Source organism: Gadus chalcogrammus, chromosome 5, assembly GCF_026213295.1.
Source record: "Gadus chalcogrammus isolate NIFS_2021 chromosome 5, NIFS_Gcha_1.0, whole genome shotgun sequence".
Lineage (NCBI taxonomy): Eukaryota > Metazoa > Chordata > Actinopteri > Gadiformes > Gadidae > Gadus > Gadus chalcogrammus.
Window position 1 is genome coordinate 5,211,918 of NC_079416.1, and position 20,882 is coordinate 5,232,799.

Below are 20,882 nucleotides of genomic sequence, written 5' to 3' on the forward strand. Positions count from 1 at the left end.
TTAATGTGATAAAAAAAATATTAATGGGAATCCAAAAGTTTTGTTTGCAAACCCAAAAGTTTTGTTTGCGAATCATAAAGTTTTGCTTGCGAATCCAAAAGCTTTGCTTGCTGTTGAGCTGAATCTCGTGGGCGGGACCTACGCCGAAAGATGTAAGACACGTCTCTATTGGCTAGTCTCGATCGGAGTGACAGCTTGGCAACATCCGAAAAGCCGCTGCCCCCCGACCGCCTCCAGAAGCAGATTGTCGGCCTGACGGACAGAGGCGCCGCATCCCATTAGGCATACCAGGCAATTGCTTGGGGCCCCGGGCCACTACTAGGGCCCCCCAAAAAAAAAAAGAAAAAAAAAGAAATCGCTCTATACCCCCCCCCCCCCCCCAATCGAACATCGCCCTGCTCTCATCTGCCATGGTCTCCTTTTCGGCTGACAGGGAGGCCTACGGAATTTTCAGGGCGCGCATGCGCGCGCACGGGACAAGCCCATAAGGCGAAGCCTAGACGGCGTAGCCTACATGAAATAGAACTCCCTCTCTCGTTACTAACTGTGGATGTTGCCAAGCTGTCACTCCGATCGAGACTGGCCAATAGAGACCAGTGGCGGCTGCTGGTCTTTTAAAGAGGGGAAGCTCATTTTTGGCCTACATCAAAATAGTTGTCAATTTATTTATACCTCAATTCGGCCCTCCGTTCCTTTTCAAGAAAATGGTCTGTGACCCTGTTAAATTAATAATGGAAGCAATTTCGCCAAGCAAATACCAAGAAATGTGTTGCAGTTTGTCATTAGAATTCACTTGCAAAATCCGCGATGGGACTGTCACTGAACTCAGATAGTGAAGTGACTGTGTATATCTCAAAATAGCTGTCAATCAAAAAGTGATTCAGACTTTCGACTGATCCACCAATCATAACGCGGAAGCCCAGCGTCCAGGCTAGCCCAGGCCAGCCCACTGCTCCATCCACCCCCAGAGACGCTGAGCGTCCGGGGGCGGGACAAATCTGGGCATTTATCCAATGACCGTCGAGTTTCGAGGCAATGAAAAAAACTGTTCCATGCAGTCTCATTGAAGTGAATGGACGCTCGGCTTCTACGGTCTAATGCATTGACATTACGGGAATGTATGAGAAGTTAACAAAATCGAGTCAGTCTTGGATAAGATTCTTATCGAACTTGTCTTCGAAATGAACGTATTTTAACGAATTTGTAGTCAATGAAATGTTAACACAACAATACATATTTGACAATTTAATGTTCGAAATTTTAGGGGAAGCTGAGCTTCCCTTGCAGTCTTAGAGAAATCGCCACTGATAGAGACGTGTCTTACATCTTTCGGTGTAGGTCCCGCCCACGAGATTCAGCTCAGCAGCAAGCAAAGCTTTTGGATTCGCAAGCAAAACTTTAAGATTCGCAAACAAAGCTTTTTGATTCGCAAACAAAACTTTTGGATTCGCAAACAAAACTTTTGGATTTGCAAAAAACGTATGGGTTTGCAAACAAAACTTTTGGATTCCCATTTATATATTTTTTATCACATTAATTTATCTTGCAATAAAACATTTATTTATTGCAGTGTCGATAGTTTTACTCTCAAATCAATTTTTTGATTGCAGTGTGGAAAGTTTTGCTCTCAAACCTATTTTTTGATTGCAGTGTGGAAAGTTTTGCTCTCAAACCTATTATTTTTGATTGCATAATAAAGACACAAATCTACCTCCATACACAGTGATCCCCAAACACAGGAAATTCCTGCCTTACTCATTCCAAGGGACACACTACCAGTACAACCGTCTCCCGTTCGGCTATTCTCTAGCCCCACAAACGTTTTCCAAGTGCGTGGAGACGGCTTTCCGACCGCTGCACGCAACAGGAATGGCTCTCACAGCAGAGGATGGAGACGCTGTGGTCTCTCCTCCGTCGCTGTTCCCCGGGCAGCGTCGTGACAGCCCTCTCTGTCATGAGGCTGCTGGGCATGATGTCAGCCGCTCACACGGCGGTGCCGCTGGGGCTGCTTCACATGAGGCGGCTGCAGAGATGGTTTTATCGCCTGCGCATCGACCCGGTGCCCCAACGGCGGCGCAAATTGACCATTCCCCTATCAGTGGGCCCCGATTTGACCCACTGGGGCGCCCACAAGTTATTAATTACAAGTCTAAACTGCGGAAAATAACATATTCCAAGGTGCCTTTTGAAGGAAACCTTGGAATATCTGTCTATTTCCTAACCAGCGGAACCTAGGTCACGTGACGTTGACACAGGCCTATTGAAAAGAAAAGGCCAAAAAAACGTAGGCATGTCACATGTGTAAAGTTATTAATTAATTAAATATTTGGTGTGACCACGCCAGCACTATCGATTCTAAAGGCGTCAAGGCTTTCTTTGACCCTGGCAACACATGATGGCTGAAATATGATTGGATAAAAGCTCTAACAAAAACATACACTAGTGGAAGCAGCGCAACCAAGAGAAAAGCTATTAAATGAAGAGAATAGACTATTGGAAATAATTTAATACATATTCATATGCATACAAATATATTAAAAAATAAGTCAGTGATTCTGATAGTGTTTATACCAGCAGAGAAGGCTTTGCTGGCCCTGACAGCCCACCACTGTTGGAAGTACACCAAGAGCCGAGACGATCATATCAGTTGAGATTTTCTTTGCTGGAACACGGTTGCGTAAGTATGATTTATTATTTTGATTTATTTAGGTGATTATTTATTGATATATTGTGACATTCACAATAAACATTGGCCTGTTTTTTAATCAGCATTTATGTTTGATTGTAATGACGTTGTTTGACATCAGGAATAGCAGTTAATCATTTTTCAGTTATATTTTTTTGAAACAGGGGTAAATAAGCCCAGACAGTGGGGCTCAATTTCGATAATGATCTGTATATTATCCCGCTTATCTCATGGCTACTTGCCAAAACGAAAAAATAACTTCAAACAGTGTGTCTTTTTACAATTTATTTGTTACGAGCAGGGGCGATTCTAGGGTCAGAGACGGTAGTCTGCCCTCCTTGAACTAAACTTGCTTGAAACAAGCATTGCGTTGCAAAGTCCAACAGCCTGCCTCCTCTCTCGTCCAAACTCTAACATGGGCTTCGAAAAGCTTTCGATTGCCGCAATAGCGCAGAATAAAAAGCTGTATCTTGTGGTCGGAGGAGCGGGTGCTGCGGTGGTCTGCTTGAGTCTGGCGTGGAGAAGTTTAAGGAGTAGAGAAAAGGTCCGAGTTGGAGTTGTATCGCAACTTTTAGTTCACCCTCTGAAGTCCGGGAAAGGCATCTCAGTGGCTTTTGCAGAATGCCACCACATCGGATTAAAACATGGAGAACTTATGGATCGGTATGTACTGGTTCTAAACTAAAGGAACAGTGATTGGGGACAAATGAGTGACAGCGGTTTGGGACTAATGAGTGACAGTGGATTAGGATTCATCATTAGCATTTTCTCTGGTTAGGTTATGCATGGACAGAACTTTGCAAACAAATGTTGCGCTGTTGAACATCGTGGGCTGGAAATGTGGAGTGAAAAGTATCCAAAACACGTTATATAGATCCGTATATCTGGACGTGACAGTCTTTGTTGATTTCGTAGTGGGCCGTTGCAAAATGAAAACGTTGCCCAAGCCCATTCTGCGTTGACGAACCGAGCTGGATGGAGCACTCTTGCGTAACTGGGTCCACAATAAGTAATCTATTTTCCAGACACAGAAACACAGAAACACACACGCCACACACTTGTATAATGTATGGTGGTACTAAATATAGTATTGTTTCACTGTATGGTTTTATTATTATAAGGTGATACACTGTATTGTGGTACCTTGTACTGTACAGTTCTATAGGCTGTATGGTGGCACTATAGACTTAATAGCTATAGGCTACTATTGATGGTGTGGTTTTATAGTAGACTGTATGGCTCTGATGTGTATTTACAGGCACTGGCTGGTGGTCAAGGAGGACGGTCACATGGTGGCAGGGAAGCAGCAGCCGCGGCAAGTGCTGGTGGCCCTGACCAGCGACGGCGGGAGGCTATGTCTGAATGGTCCTGGCATGGAAGAGCTTCAGATGCCCCTTCAGCAGCCCCACAACCCCATCATGGATTGCAGGTGGATTATTTGTTTTGGTACAGCGTAACATTGACTTTAACTTGGTCTGAGTAGCGCTTCTGCCACAGGCTGTGTGTCTATTTGTCATCTTCTCCTTTGGTGGAACATCATTCTGTTCCAAACAAACCCCGGGATTCGGGATTTCAAATGGTGACGATGATGATGATGATGATGATGATGATGATGATGATGATGATGATGATGATGACGATGAGGAGACTGAATGGGTACAGTTGTAATTTTTGTAAAAAATCTCAATAAAAATGTAGCAGGGAAAGATAAATATAATATTCCAATTTGTTGGTTCTTCTTATCTCACACAAAAGATTGCAGGCCGGAAAACACTAGATATTCATTCATAAGATATGTTAATAATAACAACCAGAGCTTCACAGAAATCTTTTCCCACTATCCATCCCAGCGGGACATGCCTCCAAAAAATCCACACGTTCACATGCCCGTACACTCCCAGCGATTGTTGTTTAACGGAAATAAGTGACAGTGCGGAATGGAACAATGAGATTTTGTGTTTTTCAAAACAATACATAACTTAGGCTACTAACCTTCTCATTCTCCTCCTCCAGGGTGTTCGGTACGGACATCCAGGGGAGGGACTGTGGCGACGAGGCAGCCCGCTGGATCACCCGCTTTCTGGGGGGGGAGATAGGCTACCGTCTGGTGCACTTTGAGCCCCACATGGAGCCCCGCAAGTCTGCCGACCAGGAGAAGCTGTTCTCCCAGGACGAGGTGAACCTCAGCCTCCTGCAGGCCGGGCTTGGTTGTTCTTCTTTGAATTACTAACTAATATTTGCTTGTTCTGCCGAAGTTAACGGCAGTCATGTCTTGTGTGTATTTGTACATATTTTTGTAATTCACTAATCAAACTGAATTCATTAGACCACTGTTTAATAAAAGCTGTCTTTCGGAGGTACTTATAATAATAATAATAATAATAATAATAATAATAATAATTCATTTTATTTGTTGAGCATGTCTTCATTCTAGCAGAATCTCAGAGTGCTAGTATACAATTATTATTATTTTTTTTTAAAAAGTAGGAAATGCCTTTATGAATAAAAAGGTTTTTAGGCCAGTCTTAAAACAGGCTAGTGTTTGTGTTGCCCTTAAGTGGTCCGGGAGGCTGTTCCACAGTCGAGGGGCTGCAGCGGCGAAGGCCCGGTCGCCCATGGTTGCTGTTCTTCAACCTTACAGAAGGTGGCATATCCAAACGTTGGGCCTGTGATGCTGCTGTCAGAGGCGTCAGTTGGAGACCTCAATGGCAAACTGCAGAAGGACGTTACGGTGGAGAGATTCCGTCCCAACATCGTCGTCAGTGACTGCAATGCTTTTGAGGAGGTACTATTCAACTTCAATTATCTTACCATGAGATGTATATTTTCATTTACTTTTAATTTTTACGAGTGTGAGATAAACAATTCAATGCACATTATTTGAACAAAGCTTCTTCTGAAATCCATAAATGTTACTTAAATTGGGAAGTTTTTTCCCAGTTTATAACTATTACATTTTGTATTAATCTTTCTTTAATAATTTTTGGGGAGGGAAATGTAAATGTAAAAAAAATTGTTGTGACTTCCGGATGACGGTTGAGGAGTATGGAATTGAAAAGTGTGCTCCCTAACGCCAACATGATAAACGCTGCAAAAAAATGAAAATATAACAAAGAAAGATGCATGGACTTTCAAAGAAATGAAAGAAGAAAAAAGTCCCGGACGGACAAGTTAAATGAATAAATCGTTCTGACGAGGAAGGTGACAAGCTAACAGCTTAAGCTACAGCTATGGCTATACCGCAAGCTAGCTTAGACAGCATTAGCAAGCAAATCCAATCCATGCAAAACAAGCTGAAAATTGACCTGAAAACTGTCAAAGACGACACCACCACCCAAGTGAAAAACGAACTGGCAGAGTTTAAGGAGGACATTAACCAGAAACATAAACCAGAGTAAACGCGGACGTAGAACAGCAAAAGGATAAGAGAGACGCCAGTAGTAAGAGTTTTATCTGTATATTTTTGATAAGAGACATGTAGTCGAGACACTATCGACAGGCTAGTTTTTCCTATCACAGAACCTGCAAGAAATACACAAGTTTACTTAGGAAGACATAGTCTTCTCAGTCTACCTCAGTAGGAATATTTTATTTTATTTTCACATTTGTTATTCGCAATACACCAAGCGCTTACTTATGTTTTATACATTTTCTTTTCACAGTTTACTAAATATGCAGCTTTATATTTTCAAACAGGTGAGGCCTGCACTACTGTGTACATTATTGTTATTTTGAGAGGTATGCCTGCCTATTAGATCAGAATGGCTTATGTAGGCCTGTTTTAATATATCTCTCTGTTATACTTTGAAGCTGTAGGCCTGTTCCAGGGTCAGCCTGTCAACACTTTTATTTATATCTGTTATATGCACAGCTGTGCTTTGTTGAGAAAAAAAACGAAACTAAACCTAAATAAATGGTTGGTGATGATTACTTGTGGTGTTGAGTTAAAACTAGACTCGAACCTCGCAGGCAGGCAGACGGGTGAGAGGACGGTTGCAAAATTTCCAACACACTGAAAACAACGCGAGATGAGTACCGACACTAAGTATAAATGTGAATAAAATATTCTTCAATTGCAATTCAGGTCAAAAAATGGGTTACATCTAACTACTAGCTGTGGGCCCTTCTCTTGTGGAAGGCATCTCCCCTCAAAACTAAAGGGGGGTCAACATATGAGGGTTGTTGACGTCTCTTTTTGGAGGTCGCTCTTCTGTTTATAGGTATGTTATGTTATTTTTTGTTTGTTTCATATTATGTTCAGCTCCTATGGTTATTGCATTAGCCTGAGGGGGAGACACTACAATGTGAACAGACCAAAAGCAGCCTGTTAATACCAAACAAGATTGTATTAAACTTATGTCCCAACATTGTAATGGCTTAGGAAACCCAGTCAAAAGAGCTACAATTATAGCTAAAATTAATAAAGGAAGGACGCAGATTGACTACCTGCAAGAGACTCACCTTTCACAAACAGAACATGAAAAGTTGAAAAGATTTTGATTTAAAAACACTTTATATAGTTCCTATTCTAACGCCCGCAAAAGAGGTGTAGCAATTCTTATTCCTAATGCCACCAAATTTGAATATCAAAAATAAATAAATGATAAAGAGAGACGATATGTTACTGTAAAAGGAACAAATGACCAAGCAATGGTAACACTGGTGAACATATATGCCCCACCTGAAAGTGATAAAAATTTCTTTAAATCCCTATTTAATTTGATTGCTAAATAGATTGAAGGTATATGTTCAGGAGATCTCAATGTGATAATGAACTACGACATGGACACAACTAGTTGTAAGAGAAATAGAAAACTTATCACAAGGGCAGTAAAAAAAAATACATGGGAAGAAATTAGCTTTTTTGATGCATGGAGCTACATGCATACTACATCCTCTACAGGAAGAGACTTCATTCATTATTCAGTAGCACACTCCTTATACTCAATTATATATTTTTTTATGCAGAAAGAAAGCAGGGATAGAATACAGGAATGTCAAATTGGAATGGCAGATTTGTCTGACCATAGTCCAATCTATTTAAAGATATATTTGAAGTTCTGACGACAAGAAACAATATGGAGAGAAACGTGGGGATATTAATGAAAAACTGGTCAAACAAAACAAAGCTGAAATACAGAAGATCTTAAAGGAAAATGTCAATGACGATAAACACACTGCAATACAATGGAACGCCGTAAAAGCTATAATACAAGGATTATTTATTGCAATAACAAGTCAACTTAAATAGAAAAAGAAAATCTGTAGAAGTCTATGTTAGCTGGCCTGGAACCAATACATAAAGAGAAAACCGAAAAAAGATATAAACAAATGATAGAAGTGAGAAACCAAATTAATAAAATACTACAACAGGAAATGGAGATAAAGGCTAGGTATTTAAAACCAAATGACTCATGAATTAGTACCCTGGAAATCCAGAGTTCTCGCAAGAGCACAATTTGAATTAGCTCAGTGAGTCACTCTGGGAACAAGCAGTATACTCCCCGGGCCCAGAACATTAACCAATCACATCGGTCTATCTGATATAGGCGGGCCGAAAGCGTTGCTGTCTAAAGCCCAGTTCAGACCAAAGATTCACCTTGCAACGGCTTGCAACGAGACGGTTTTAGAACGTCGCAGGGGTGGTGTGAACGGGTCGTTGCAAGCCGTTGCAAGCAGTTGCAAGGCGTCGCAAGGAGTTGCAAGGAGTCGCCAGAGATTGAACATGTCAAATCGCAAGGTCCAGTTTTAGAACGCGGCGATTTAACTATTCCTCTTCAGCCAATCACAGCACAGAACAACTTGTACGTCACGGCCTTACTCCGTCCCGGTACCGTACTGTCCACTCCAGCATAAGTACCCAACTGCGGATCCATAGTATTGGCTTTATAACTAGCCGTCTTCTCCTTTTCATGATTAAAGCCACAGCAAAAACTGCGACCATTTCACTCTCACTAACATAATTAGGCCTGTTTATAATTAAGTAGTAGTTGAGCCGATGGTGAACAAAGACAGATCAAACTGAAATTCAACTAACGGAAAATGCAATGTATCCAACAAAGGGTAATCTAAACTAACTGTAAGCTCCAGCTATTTACTCCAATGCAGATGTAGTGGAGAATGACAAAACACAGTAACTCTAGCCTACTCTCAAGCAAAATAAAAATAAAAATAATTGCAAACCTAACTAATCGCAAACCTAACTAATCTAACCTAACCTACGCAAATGATGATGTTACGGCTCTCAGCTGTGCCAGAGCGTTCAAAGTTGCTATGAAAACCACCTAGCGTCGCAGCCCGTTGCAGCGCGTTGCAGCCAGTGTGAACGGCCCAGTTTTAGAACGTCGCAGCCCGTCTCGTCGCAAGGAGTCGCAAGGAGTTGCAAGTTGCAAGCCGTTGCAAGGTGAATCTTTGGTCTGAACTGGGCTTTACAGACCGGATACGCAAGAGTCTTATCTATTGGGTAGCTCCGCTGGTCTGGATACGTCACCCCTTGTTTTCTTCTGATTGGTTGTAGTGTTATCCAATTGCGTGCAGTGATATTTTTCGAATGCATGCTTGGTGCCGCCCCTCGAGTTGGGCCATTTTCATGACTCGTTGTCAGACCCTACAGCTTTCTAGACGTGGGTCTTCATTACGAAGACAACAGGCAGGGATTACAGTCAATAAACTATTGATCCCAATTCCAACTAAACTAAACATATTTTCAAAATAAATTGAAAATATGTTCAGGGATTATGACAAAGAACTTTACACACAAACATCAACACGAATCATAAGGATACTCAAACATTTCTAGACTCCTTGGATCTGTCTTCTATAGGTAAAGTGCAAAATGAATGCATAACAGCAAAGATAGCCACAGATAAAATCCATAAAGCAATAGGAAAAATTGAAAACCAACAAGGATCCCGTTACTGACAGATCTGAGTGGTACAAAAAACTTAAAGGGAAACTTCACCCATTTCCATTAAGCTTTGTATCGTAAGAAACCCACTCATATTTTTGAGTGGTCGTGCATCATTCCCTTATTTTCTGGAGAGACTGGAGAGATCCGTATCGATCTCCAACACTTCCTGTTTAAGATGACGCAATATGACGATTTTTTGCGTAGAAGTAAATTGGAAGTGTAAGAGGGGAGGATTCTCGTAAGACTACAATCACTAGTCCCACCCCTCTATAGGGGGTGGGACCCACTGACGCTACAGACCTATTAGAGCAGTGCCAGTGGGTGGGACTTCACCAGCAGAAACTAACATCCACAGCGTCTGAAGCTAAGCTAACAGAGGCTGTTGATACGACTGAAGTACAATGGCGGAAGGTACTGGATCTGACATAGAAGATGGCACCAAGCAAAAGTTCACCATTTCGAAAGAAATACAAACGAGGACTAATTCACTGAGTTCACCAACTAATACTCTTCACTAGAAATGGTGTGTGAAATGATTTTCAAGCAGTCATGCGGTATCACCTGGTAGATCGAACAGCGAGGTGTCCGATAGGCGGAGATCTAGATGAGCGGGAGTGGCCAGCGAAGCTGGGCATCATGGTGCATGGTGGGGGTTGTTGTCTTCAATCCACAAGCACCAAAAAGTCACTTTCTGCCTTTTCTCGTTCAAGACGGCACCAAATTAGAATTTTATTTTATTATTCGACTACATATAGGACCCAATTTCAATAGATATTCATGCCTCCACTGGTGAAATGCTCCTTTAACTGTCGCCACTATTACTCCAAGCTTTTAATTGGACCATTACCAGGGCTCACTATCGGACAGATTTACTTTGGAAAGAGGAACCAGACAGGGCTGCTGTCTCAGACCTACTTTGTTTGCTCTCGATATAGAACCATTAGTCCAAATGATTACACAAGATGATATGATAACAGGAAAATATATCAATAACCAAAACCATACTATAAGTCTTTTTGAGGACAATGTTTGATTAAATTAAAAGTTACAGTAACTCCTTTATGAAACTGAGGCACATTTTAGAACATCTTGGCGTATACTCAGGTTACAAATTAAACGTATCTAAAACTCATTCTCATGTTTAACTGCTCTCCAGATTAAGAACTTAAATAAATACAATATTTGATAACTATTCGTCTTGATGCCGCAAAAAAAAGCCATCACTAAGAACTGGCTCCAGCCTGTTGAACCTGACTACAGACAACGGCTCAACATTATCGGTGATATTCGAACGATGGTGGGACTCGCATATAGATTAAAAACTAAGGAAGACTCATTTTCTAAAGGCTGGGATAAATGGTTACTGTACATGTCAAAAAATTAAAAATTATAAAATATTTCTTAGATCTGATGTGGATTATCCCCCAACAGGCACTGTTCCTCTTTAATTTCCTCACTTTATATCTTTCTCTCTAACTTTTTCTCCTTGGCTGTACTTTAACTAATAAAAGAAAGTACAAATAAATCAATCATTAGTTGTTTTTCTATCCTACTTTTCTAGGATTCTTGGACGGAGCTGCTGATTGGCGATGTTAGACTCCATCGTGTAATGGCATGTGGAAGGTGACCCAGACCTAGCTTCTGAAAAACCCTTTTCCACTTAACATTTTCAACCTGTTGGTTTCACATTGTGCAACAAATCTAAACATTAATGGAATGTTCTGTTATTGTACTGCAGGTGCAGTTTCATCACCGTTGACCCAGAAACTGGTATTATAAGCAGGAAAGAGCCCCTGGAAACACTAAAGGGGTAAGGTTGAAGAGTAACTCTACTTTTATGTTTTTGTTATTGGTTATATATTACTTTTTTTGAAAATGTGCAGCGTTGTGACATCACAGGTGGGCGTGTCCACCTAGATGTGAGCTGGATAGATCAGTCTACCAGCCTACCCAGTGGACTGCAGCAAACGTTGCTCATCTATCCGTCACACATCTAGGTGGACATGCCCACCTGTGATGTCCCAATGCTGCACATTTTGAAAACGGCTTGTAATGGCTAATCACACTCACACCTGGTGGTATGATAGGTCCCCTTTAAAGATTGAGTATCATCAGTGTTTGCTTGTTTTTACTAACTTCTCTCAGCAAAAGAGATTTTTTCGAACAAAAATAGAGTTTTTGTTGGTCTTAGTCAAGTTGGCCATTATTTATAGCCTAGTGTGTAATGTGTTTTATGTGCTCCATGGCACAAATTACGTTTCATTTCTAAACCTTCCTGGTTGTAAAGTATGTATTTTTTTTATCAGATATCGACAGTGCCAACCGTCTGAGGCAGAAATCTACAAAAAATCACCGTTGTTTGGACAATTTTTCACCGTCAAAAAGACGGGAATCATACAGGTTGGGGATGTAGTATATCGGATTGGTCGCTAGGAAGTGGAAAAATGGTTGTTTGCTGTTGGTGATCACTGTCATTTAGAACTCTTTAGCAGCATAACAAAGGCCAGTTCCTTGATGTACATTTCCGATTATGAAACATTGATTGCAAAAAGTGAGATTATATCCCTAGGCAAATTTTGCAGTCCTCACAATAATATATAGTTATATAATTCCAGTCCTCCACCCACACACGTACTTCATAATCAATGTGTGTGTAAAGTACATGTAATACACTACAGAGGACTACGGGGCTCACTTTTCTGTACACTAGTGCAGTGACGGACTGGACGGTCTGGCATTCGGGCAGATGCCAAAGGGGCCACGGCCTCTTGTGGGCCGTTTGGGCCGGGCGGCCGGCCAATCACGGGGCGGCATGCTTGTCGGGTTAGGGCACACTATCAAGCATCTATAGTGTTAAAATCTTCAAATTAGCCTTTGTCTCTAAATCCCTATTCATGCTATATAATAGGAAATGAATTAGTATTTATACCAGATATGAGTTTCTATATACTACAGTCATGGTTGCCCTTAATATTTACATCGGTCTACATTATTTTGTAGCCTTATTCAATCAGATGTTTAAAAAGTGCATTGTTTGAAATTGAAATACAACAAATCTGCCTGTATTTTTTATGTATTATTGGTTTACAAAAGTTTTATGAAGCAATGACTTCTGGGAATTTCAAAAAAGAATCAGACCGCGTCTGCGTATAGGGGGTTGTTGGAAGTTGAAAGTTGGAAGATACCAGAGTCTGCTGAGGTTACTATGAGTATGAACTATGAATCAAGGAATTAAGCGACAGAAGGGAGGAGCGGAGAAAAAGAGAGCGAAATGCAGGAAATGACTGTTGGCTGACAAGTGCAGCTTCAGCTAGTAGCACCAGCGCTAGCACTAATGTTCAAGACACTGAGCAAACAGACCAGGGGCAGGGAGTAAAACAGGAGGACAGTGAGGACAGTCAGTCTTTATGCATATTAAAGTTAGAGAGTTCATCACCAATGGGGCTACAAAAGTGTGTGTTATTTCCGTGCATGTGAAGTTATATCTGTGTGTTGCGGGCATACGCGTGCGTGCGCGTCCCCGTGTGGGCCGCTGGTGGGTGAAAATGCCAGGGCCGTTTTTTAATCCCAGTCCGTCACTGCACTAGTGTGCTAGTATTTGCTGTATTGTACTGTTGTTCATAAACTAATTGGGATTAATTGGGATTGTTTTATAAACTAAGATTATTAGGCAGTTTTACATCTATATGTATACTAGTGTGTATAGTACAAGCATGCATTTTTGCAAGAATCAAATAGCCCACAATTCATTTTTTGATGTTAATAAATTACAAACAAATGAACTTCATTTTAATTTATTTGTTCATAAATCCAAGTCAAAGCCATAAATCCAATTCACTCATTGATATGGGGAAAACCTTTTTAAATGTCCAATATATATTTCCAACAAAATATATATATTTTTTTGTTATTTTTCCCATAAACGATTTTTATTGAATTTTCTTTTTTATGCAAACATACAAACATTTACAACCCCCAGCCACACCACATCCCAAACAATCCTTGGACAGATGGAAATTACATTAAAAAAAAACAACATAGTAAAAAAATAAATAAATTACATGAGTATTTCACCTTAATATAGACAATGCCGATCAAATACTGTGCATCACATATGCACACATTCATACAAATCTTAAAAGGAGTACCTTATTTAGCTTGGTTACCGAACGGACAGGGTTATTACTTAGCCATCGGGAAGCGACTTAACTTTATTGAAGTGAGAGTTGAAGGCGTGCCACCGACAAATTTCTTCAGAGAACATCTCAGAGAATATTACATTTTTCCAGTTTGATAAAGAACATAACATCACTCAACCAAGAAGATGACAGAGGAGGCTTGGGAGACTTCAACTCAAAAAGTATTCTTCTCCGAGCTAAGAGAGAAGAGAATGCGATAACATCTGCTTGAGGTCTAGAGTAGGCAGAAGGCAAAAGGGGAACCCCAAAAATGGCTGTCAAAGGACATGGCTAAAGATTTAGATGCAGGACGTCAGACAGTGTTTTGAAGACCGAACACCAAAAATTGTTCAGTCTTGGATAGAGAAAAAACATATGACTGTGGTCAGCCGGGGCAAAGCAACAGGTTGCAGCTATGATCTACGTCAGGGTATATCTCTGCCAATTTGGCTTTAGAAAAGTGGGTTCTATGGAATACCTTAAACTGTATGAGCCCAAGGCGAGCACAGGATGATGTTGAGCTCATTCTATCGATTGCCTTAGCCCACCAGTCATCTGTGAAATCCACCTTTAATTCTTTCTCCCATGCAACCTTAGCTTTTAGCACAGGTTTGTTATTGAGCGACATAAGACCGCTATATACCCGGGGTATAAGAGCTTTCTGATTGGGACTTAATTTAAGTAATTCCTCCCATGGCAAAGTGTGGCTTGGTGAGGGAAACGATTTGCACGCACGATACTGCGTGCAAATGAAGTGCCTTATTTGTAAGTAACGAAAGAAATGTGAACATGGCAAACCAAATTTCTTAACTAGATCTGTAAAACTGGATATTGAATATAAGCTGACCAGTAGTAGTACATAAAGTTTGGCAGGGCAAGGCCCCCTCCAAATTTACTAATTTCTAGTACAATCCTACTAGTTCTTGGGTGTTTTCCTGCCCAAACAAATGATGTAATAAGTTTGTTCAACGATTGAAAGAAGGATTTTGGTAAGAATATTGGAATGGATTGGAATAAGTAAAGAAATCGGGGTAAAATTGTCATCTTCACAGAGTTAATTCTGCCTGTCAGCGTCAGAGGGAGGTTACCCCATCTCTGAAAGTCAGATTTAGTGTTTAAGTAGGGGAGTGAAATTTGCAGCCATAAGAGCTGAAATGGACGGAGTGATATTGACCCCTAAGCCCTATGTTAAGAGGGAAAGACTCACTTCTCTGCAGGTTAAGCTTATAACCCGGAAAAGGGTTAGCCAAATTCATTAAGAATAGAGATCACAAACGGAATATCTGTAGCAGGATTCGAGACATAGAGAAAGTGATCATCCGCATATAATGACACACGATGTTCGATTCCCTCACAATAGATTCCCTGAAGAAGGGGGGAAGAGCGCAGGGCTATGGATAGGGTCTCAATAGCTAGGGCAGATAAAAGTGGACTTAAGGGGCAGCCCTGTCGGGTCCTGCGGGACAGTGGGAAATAATCAGACCGAGTGTCCCCAGTGCAAACACTTGCCTGGGGATCTGTATAGAAAATTAATCCACGAGCTAAAGCGGTCACCAAAACCAATTTTTTTAAGAGCAGTAAATAAATAATTCTACTCGATCAAAGGCCTTTTCGGCATCCAGTGATATTACAACTTCAGGACGTTTAGAGGTAGGGGTCGAATAAATTATGTTTATTAATGTTCGGATATTGAAAAAAGAATGACGCCCTTTAATGAATCCTGTCTGCTCCTTCGAGGCGATATCCGGCAAAACTGCCTCGAGACGCGTTGCTAGCACCTTCGCTAAGACCTTGACATCAACATTGAGGAGCGATAAAGGCCTGCAAGACCCGCAACAAGTAGGGTCTTTATCCTTCTTAAGTAGGAGAGAGATTGATGCCTGGGTCAGGGTAGGTGGTAGTGTCCCCCGTTCGATTGACTCGAACGGGGGGGAAGTGGGGCTAGTTTGCTACTACATTTCTTAAAGAACTTGGTGGGATAGCCATCAGGGCCAGGGGCTTTGTTACTTTGCATAGAATTTATTGCATCAACTATTTCCTGCAGCACCAATGGCAAATCTAGGTTGTGTCCAATTGCAGGGTCAAAAGTGGGCACACTAAGATTATTAAAAATCGGTCCATGGTGGTGTTGTCGGTTTGGGAGTCGGATTGGTAAAGAGCAGAATAAAACGTTTTGAATGTTGCATTAATGTCAGAAGGGGCAGACAGGGGAGCACTGAGTGGGTCCTTAATTTGAGTAATGAGACGTTAGGAAGCTTGGCGCGAGATCGGCGAGCAAGCGACCACCCTTATCGCCATGTTCATAGTAATTACTGCGAGATTGCAAAAGCATGCGTTCTGCCTGCCTAGTGGTGAGCAAATCGAACTCAGCCTGCAGACTGAAGCGCTCCTTATACAGATCGGGACTAGGGTTACTGGCATATTGGTGATCTAAATTGAGGATTAGCTCCGTGAGTCGATTCTGATCAGCTTTATACAGTTTAGTTAATTTTTGTTAATTTGGCCTCTAAGGTATGCCTTAAGCGATTTCCATAGTAGAGAGTAAGAGGTAGAATCATTTTTGTTAATAGAAACAAACTCGTCAAGGGGAAAATATAATCACAGAAACCCTGGTTAGACAGAAGCAGAGAGACCAGTCTCCACAAAGGACGGGGTCTTGGATGGGATGTCAATAGCATGTCAAGAACCAAAGGGGAGTGGTCGCTTATAACTAGGAGACTAGCATCAACAAAAAAAACAACAATTCTAGAATAGGAGCGATGTTCCGGTGAAAAAAAAGAAAATTCTTTCAATGTGGATTAAGAAACCTCCATGGGTCAGTGCATCCGTTTTGTAACATAAAGTCTGCAAATGCCCTTGACATGGAAGAGGGATGAGCTAGCCTGGGGCTGGAGCGATCTAATACGGGGTTAATAACGCAGTTCAAATCACCACCAAAAATTAATCGACGTGTATTTAAAGCTGGGAGACTGCAAAGTAATCTGTTTGAAAAGCCAGAATCATAAAAATTAGGAGCATACACGTTAACCAGTAAAACAGGTGTCTGCTGTATGGTACCTGTTACAATCAAATGTCGCGCAACGACATGACATGATCAGTATTGCGTCTCCTGTATGAAAGCTATATCCGTTTTTAAATGTTTAAGGTGCGACAAAACTCTGGATCTTTTAATCGGATGTCCCATGCCTTTGACATTCCATGACAGAAACCTAATAGAGTTTACTGAGTTATTAGACATCATTAGGGTAAGTGTGTAGACATTGTCCTACAAGATTATACAGTGATATGAAAAGACCAACCATAGAGAGATGATAAAAACACACATTGCATACAGATGTAAAGAAAATAGAATAACACCAAGGATATCCCTCCCCCCACCCCCCAAACCCAATGTCCTCATCCCCAAACGATGAAGACGGCAGGTTGAATGCAGGTTTAAACATCCGTTGCATCTTGACAGAAAAAGAAAACGCTATCCTCTCTTCATGCAGAGAGGCTCCGAGCGTTCAAACAGAGCACCATGGGTGCATATAAAACACAAATGAACACCACAATTGAGAAAAGTCACGTCTTTAGGCACTGTTAGCCTAGCATGCATATCCAGCCATTAGGGCCGGATAACGATGACCGACAAAACGATGTGTAATAAACAAGAAAAAAAAGAAAGAGAAACACACGCAACTCAGCTGGGAAACCCTATTAACATTCATCACTAAAACAGTGAGGTTTATAACGGTATCCTAAAGCCCGTGTGGGGATGGAGTAGATAAAAAATTTAAAAAACAACAACACCCCACACACATCAGCTGGGAAATTAGCGCCGTAGCGTTTCCGTCTACACTGCCAAGACGCAAAACTCTGCTCAGATCTGCTCACGTCCCGTACGCGTTTACGTCACATGCATGCGCCAGTACAGGGAAAGAAACAAACATGTTGGATTATTTCCATGTGTCGGACCGTCAAGCTGCTCTGGCAGCTCTAATAAACTTAGAGGAGTCTTTCCATGAAATGTAGAGGATATGTACAGATAGTATTACTGAACAGAGAAGGATCTGTAATTATGTTTTGGTTTTCGCGGCGCAGATGAGAAGAAGGAATATTCTACGCATGCGCTCAGACATGGCGGTGTTGTGTGACAGTGTATCACAGCACCAATCGAATTCTACACACTTTTGCGTCACCATATGCACGCAGATTTCCTCTCGAAAAACGCTTGTCTCAATAAAAAGTCTAGAAAAGTCTTTTCTTGAAAAAAAAGTGAAGACACAACGCCACTTTTGCGTCTTCTGTTCAGACCGTCATCATGTAAACTTAGCCTTAGTTACCCTACATAAGTAAAAGTAACCCAATAAAATGACCCAGCAGTGTCAACCCAGCGGTTGGGTTGATATATTAACCCAGCATTTCTTAAGGTGCGGCCACATCAGACGCGTATCTCGCGTAATTTTTACGCGAGATACGCGTGTAAAATGTTGCTTGACCATTTTGTGTCAAAAATGGTCGCATACGCGCCATACGCGCCATACGCGCCTACGTCACTCGCCTAGATGAGTCCATGTCCATGCAAGTGAACGGAGCGTTCCCTCTTCGTCATAACTATCAAACCAAACATCCTTCACATTCACAGAGCGAACATTACGAAAGTAAAATGCACATTTCTCGCTAAAAATGTTTCCATAAACGCATTTAATGGCGTAACGATGTTACTATTTCCACCCAGAATAAAGAAAGTTGTCGGCCGTGGCTGCGCTGGAGTCCGAGGTAGGAAACCCAAACGCCGCCGTGTTTGGGTGATAGAGTTTAGATCGGGTTAGATTAAATAATCTCGGATATATATAACAATAATCGGGTTAAATAACTTCACATGGTGTGTCTGGTGTGTTTCCAGCATTCGTAGTGTTGATCAGCAGATATATAGTCCGCCAAGACGTTGAGGTTGCTTAACCAGAGACTCTGTCCATGCAAGTGAACGGCGCGTTCCCTCTTCGTCATAACTATCAAACCAAACATCCTTCACATTCACCGAGCGAACATTATGAAATTAAAATGCACATTTCTCGCTAAAAATGTTTCCATAAAAGCATTTAATGGCGTAACTATGTTACTATTTCCACCCAGAATAAAGAAAGTTGTCGGCCGTGGCTGCGCTGGAGTCCGAGGTAGGAAACCCAAACGCCGCCGTGTTTGGGTGATAGAGTTTAGATCGGGTTAGATTAAATAATCTCGGATATAAATAACAATAATCGGGTTAAATAACTTCACATGGTGTGTCTGGTGTGTTTCCAGCATCCGTAGTGTTGATCAGCAGATATATAGTCCGCCAAGACGTTGAGGTTACTTAAGCAGAGACTCTGTCCATGCAAGTGAACGGAGCGTTCCCTCTTTGTCATAACTATCAAACCAAACATCCTTCACATTCACCGAGCGAACATTATGAAAGTAAAATGCACATTTCTCACTAGAAATGTTTCAATAAAAGCAGTTAATGGCGTAACTATGTTACTATTTCCACACAGAATAAAGAAAGATGTCGGCCGTATGCTTCTGTCCAAGCTCACTACTCTCTGCCAGTGACGTCGGGTCAAGCTCAACGCTGATTGGGCAACGCGGCTAATCGTCATGCGTATGAGCGTAAAAAGAAATGTACGCGATATACGCGATATACGCGCTTTACGCGCGTAAATATACGCGCGTAGTTGCTTTTACGCGTGTAAAGGTGCGGCCACACCAGACGCGTATCTCGCGTACTTCGCGTATAAAATCGCCATTTTTTCCATAGGGAACCATTGGTTTACGCGCGTATTACGCGTTTCACGCGTATAAGCAACATTTTACGCGCGTATAGCGCGTATGTGGCGCGTATATTTACGCGCAATACGCGCTATACGCGCGTATATCGCGTACATTTCAAGAGTTCAAAAAATTGAACTTTTTACGCTCAATACGCATGATACGCATGACGATTAGCCGCGTTGCCCAATCAGCGTTGAGTTTGACCCGACGTCATTGGCAGAGAGTAGTGAGCTTGGACAGAAGCATACGGCCGACATCTTTCTTTATTCTGTGTGGAAATAGTAACATAGTTACGCCATTAAATGCTTTTATGGAAACATTTCTAGCGAGAAATGTGCATTTTACTTTCATAATGTTCGCTCGGTGAATGTGAAGGATGTTTGGTTTGATAGTTATGACGAAGAGGGAACGCTCCGTTCACTTGCATGGACAGAGTCTCTGGTTACTAAGCAACCTCAACGTCTTGGCGGACTATATATCTGCTGATCAACACTACGAATGCTGGAAACACACCAGACACACCATGTGAAGTTATTTAACCCGATTATTGTTATTTATATCCAAGATTATTTAATCTAACCCGATCTAAACTCTATCACCCAAACACGGCGGCGTTTGAGTTTCCTACAACACACACACACACACACACACACCCAACCGTGGGGAGCCTCATCCTGGGGCAAGACACACACACAGACACACACAGCCACGGCCGACAACTTTCTTTATTCTGGGTGGAAATAGTAACATAGTTACGCCATTAAATGCGTTTATGGAAACATTTTTAGCGAGAAATGTGCATTTTACTTTCGTAATGTTTGCTCGGTGAATGTGAAGGATGTTTGGTTTGATAGTTATGACGAAGAGGGAACGCTCCGTTCACTTGCATGGACATGGACTCATCTAGGCGAGTGACGTAGGCGCGTATGGCGCGTATTGCGCGTATGTGACCATTTTTGACACAAAATGGTCAAGCAACATTTTACACGCGTATCTCGCGTAAAAATTACGCGAGATACGCGTCTGGTGTGGCCGCACCTTAACGCGTGTACGCGTCTCATACGCGCATAAACCAACTGTTCCCTATGGAAAAAATGGCGATTTTATACGCGAGATACGCGTCTGGTGTGGCCGCACCTTTAGAGTGTACCAGGGATACCACTTGATACAACAGATAAAGGCAGATAAAAAAGGAAATCCCTACACCAAAGACATATAGCCTATTTAAACCTGGTTGTCAGACCAGGCTAAGTGTCAGATATCTGGTTAAGGTGACAGATGCTTATGAGTGCAAGTGATGTGCAAATCCGCATAG

General features: G+C 41.7%; 1 protein-coding gene across 2 annotated transcripts; it reads left to right on the plus strand.

Moving 5' to 3' along the window:
• The first annotated feature begins 2,875 nt into the window (after positions 1–2,875).
• LOC130383047 (mitochondrial amidoxime-reducing component 1-like) lies at positions 2,876–13,386 on the plus strand. Of its 2 annotated transcripts, none has more exons than XM_056591063.1 (7): positions 2,876–3,349; positions 3,945–4,115; positions 4,700–4,862; positions 5,331–5,471; positions 11,158–11,219; positions 11,335–11,406; positions 11,903–13,386. In XM_056591063.1, the coding sequence occupies exons 1-7, from the start codon at positions 3,102–3,104 to the stop codon at positions 12,027–12,029; spliced, it is 984 nt and encodes a 327-aa protein (XP_056447038.1). In that variant the 5' UTR covers positions 2,876–3,101; the 3' UTR covers positions 12,030–13,386. The 2 variants fall into 2 exon arrangements, with proteins under 2 accessions (XP_056447038.1, XP_056447037.1); XM_056591062.1 differs by having other exon boundaries at positions 2,879–3,349; positions 5,328–5,471.
• Positions 13,387–20,882: the final 7,496 nt, after the last annotated feature.

Bases quoted from the DNA above. Each gene is read 5' to 3' on its own strand.
- LOC130383047 (XM_056591062.1), top strand. From the start codon at position 3,102: ATGGGCTTCGAAAAGCTTTCGATTGCCGCAATAGCGCAGAATAAAAAG. The intron at 4,863-5,327 runs GTGAACCTCAGC...TCAACCTTACAG, and splicing joins AGCTGTTCTCCCAGGACGAG to AAGGTGGCATATCCAAACGT. The intron at 5,472-11,157 runs GTACTATTCAAC...CTACTTTTCTAG, and splicing joins ACTGCAATGCTTTTGAGGAG to GATTCTTGGACGGAGCTGCT.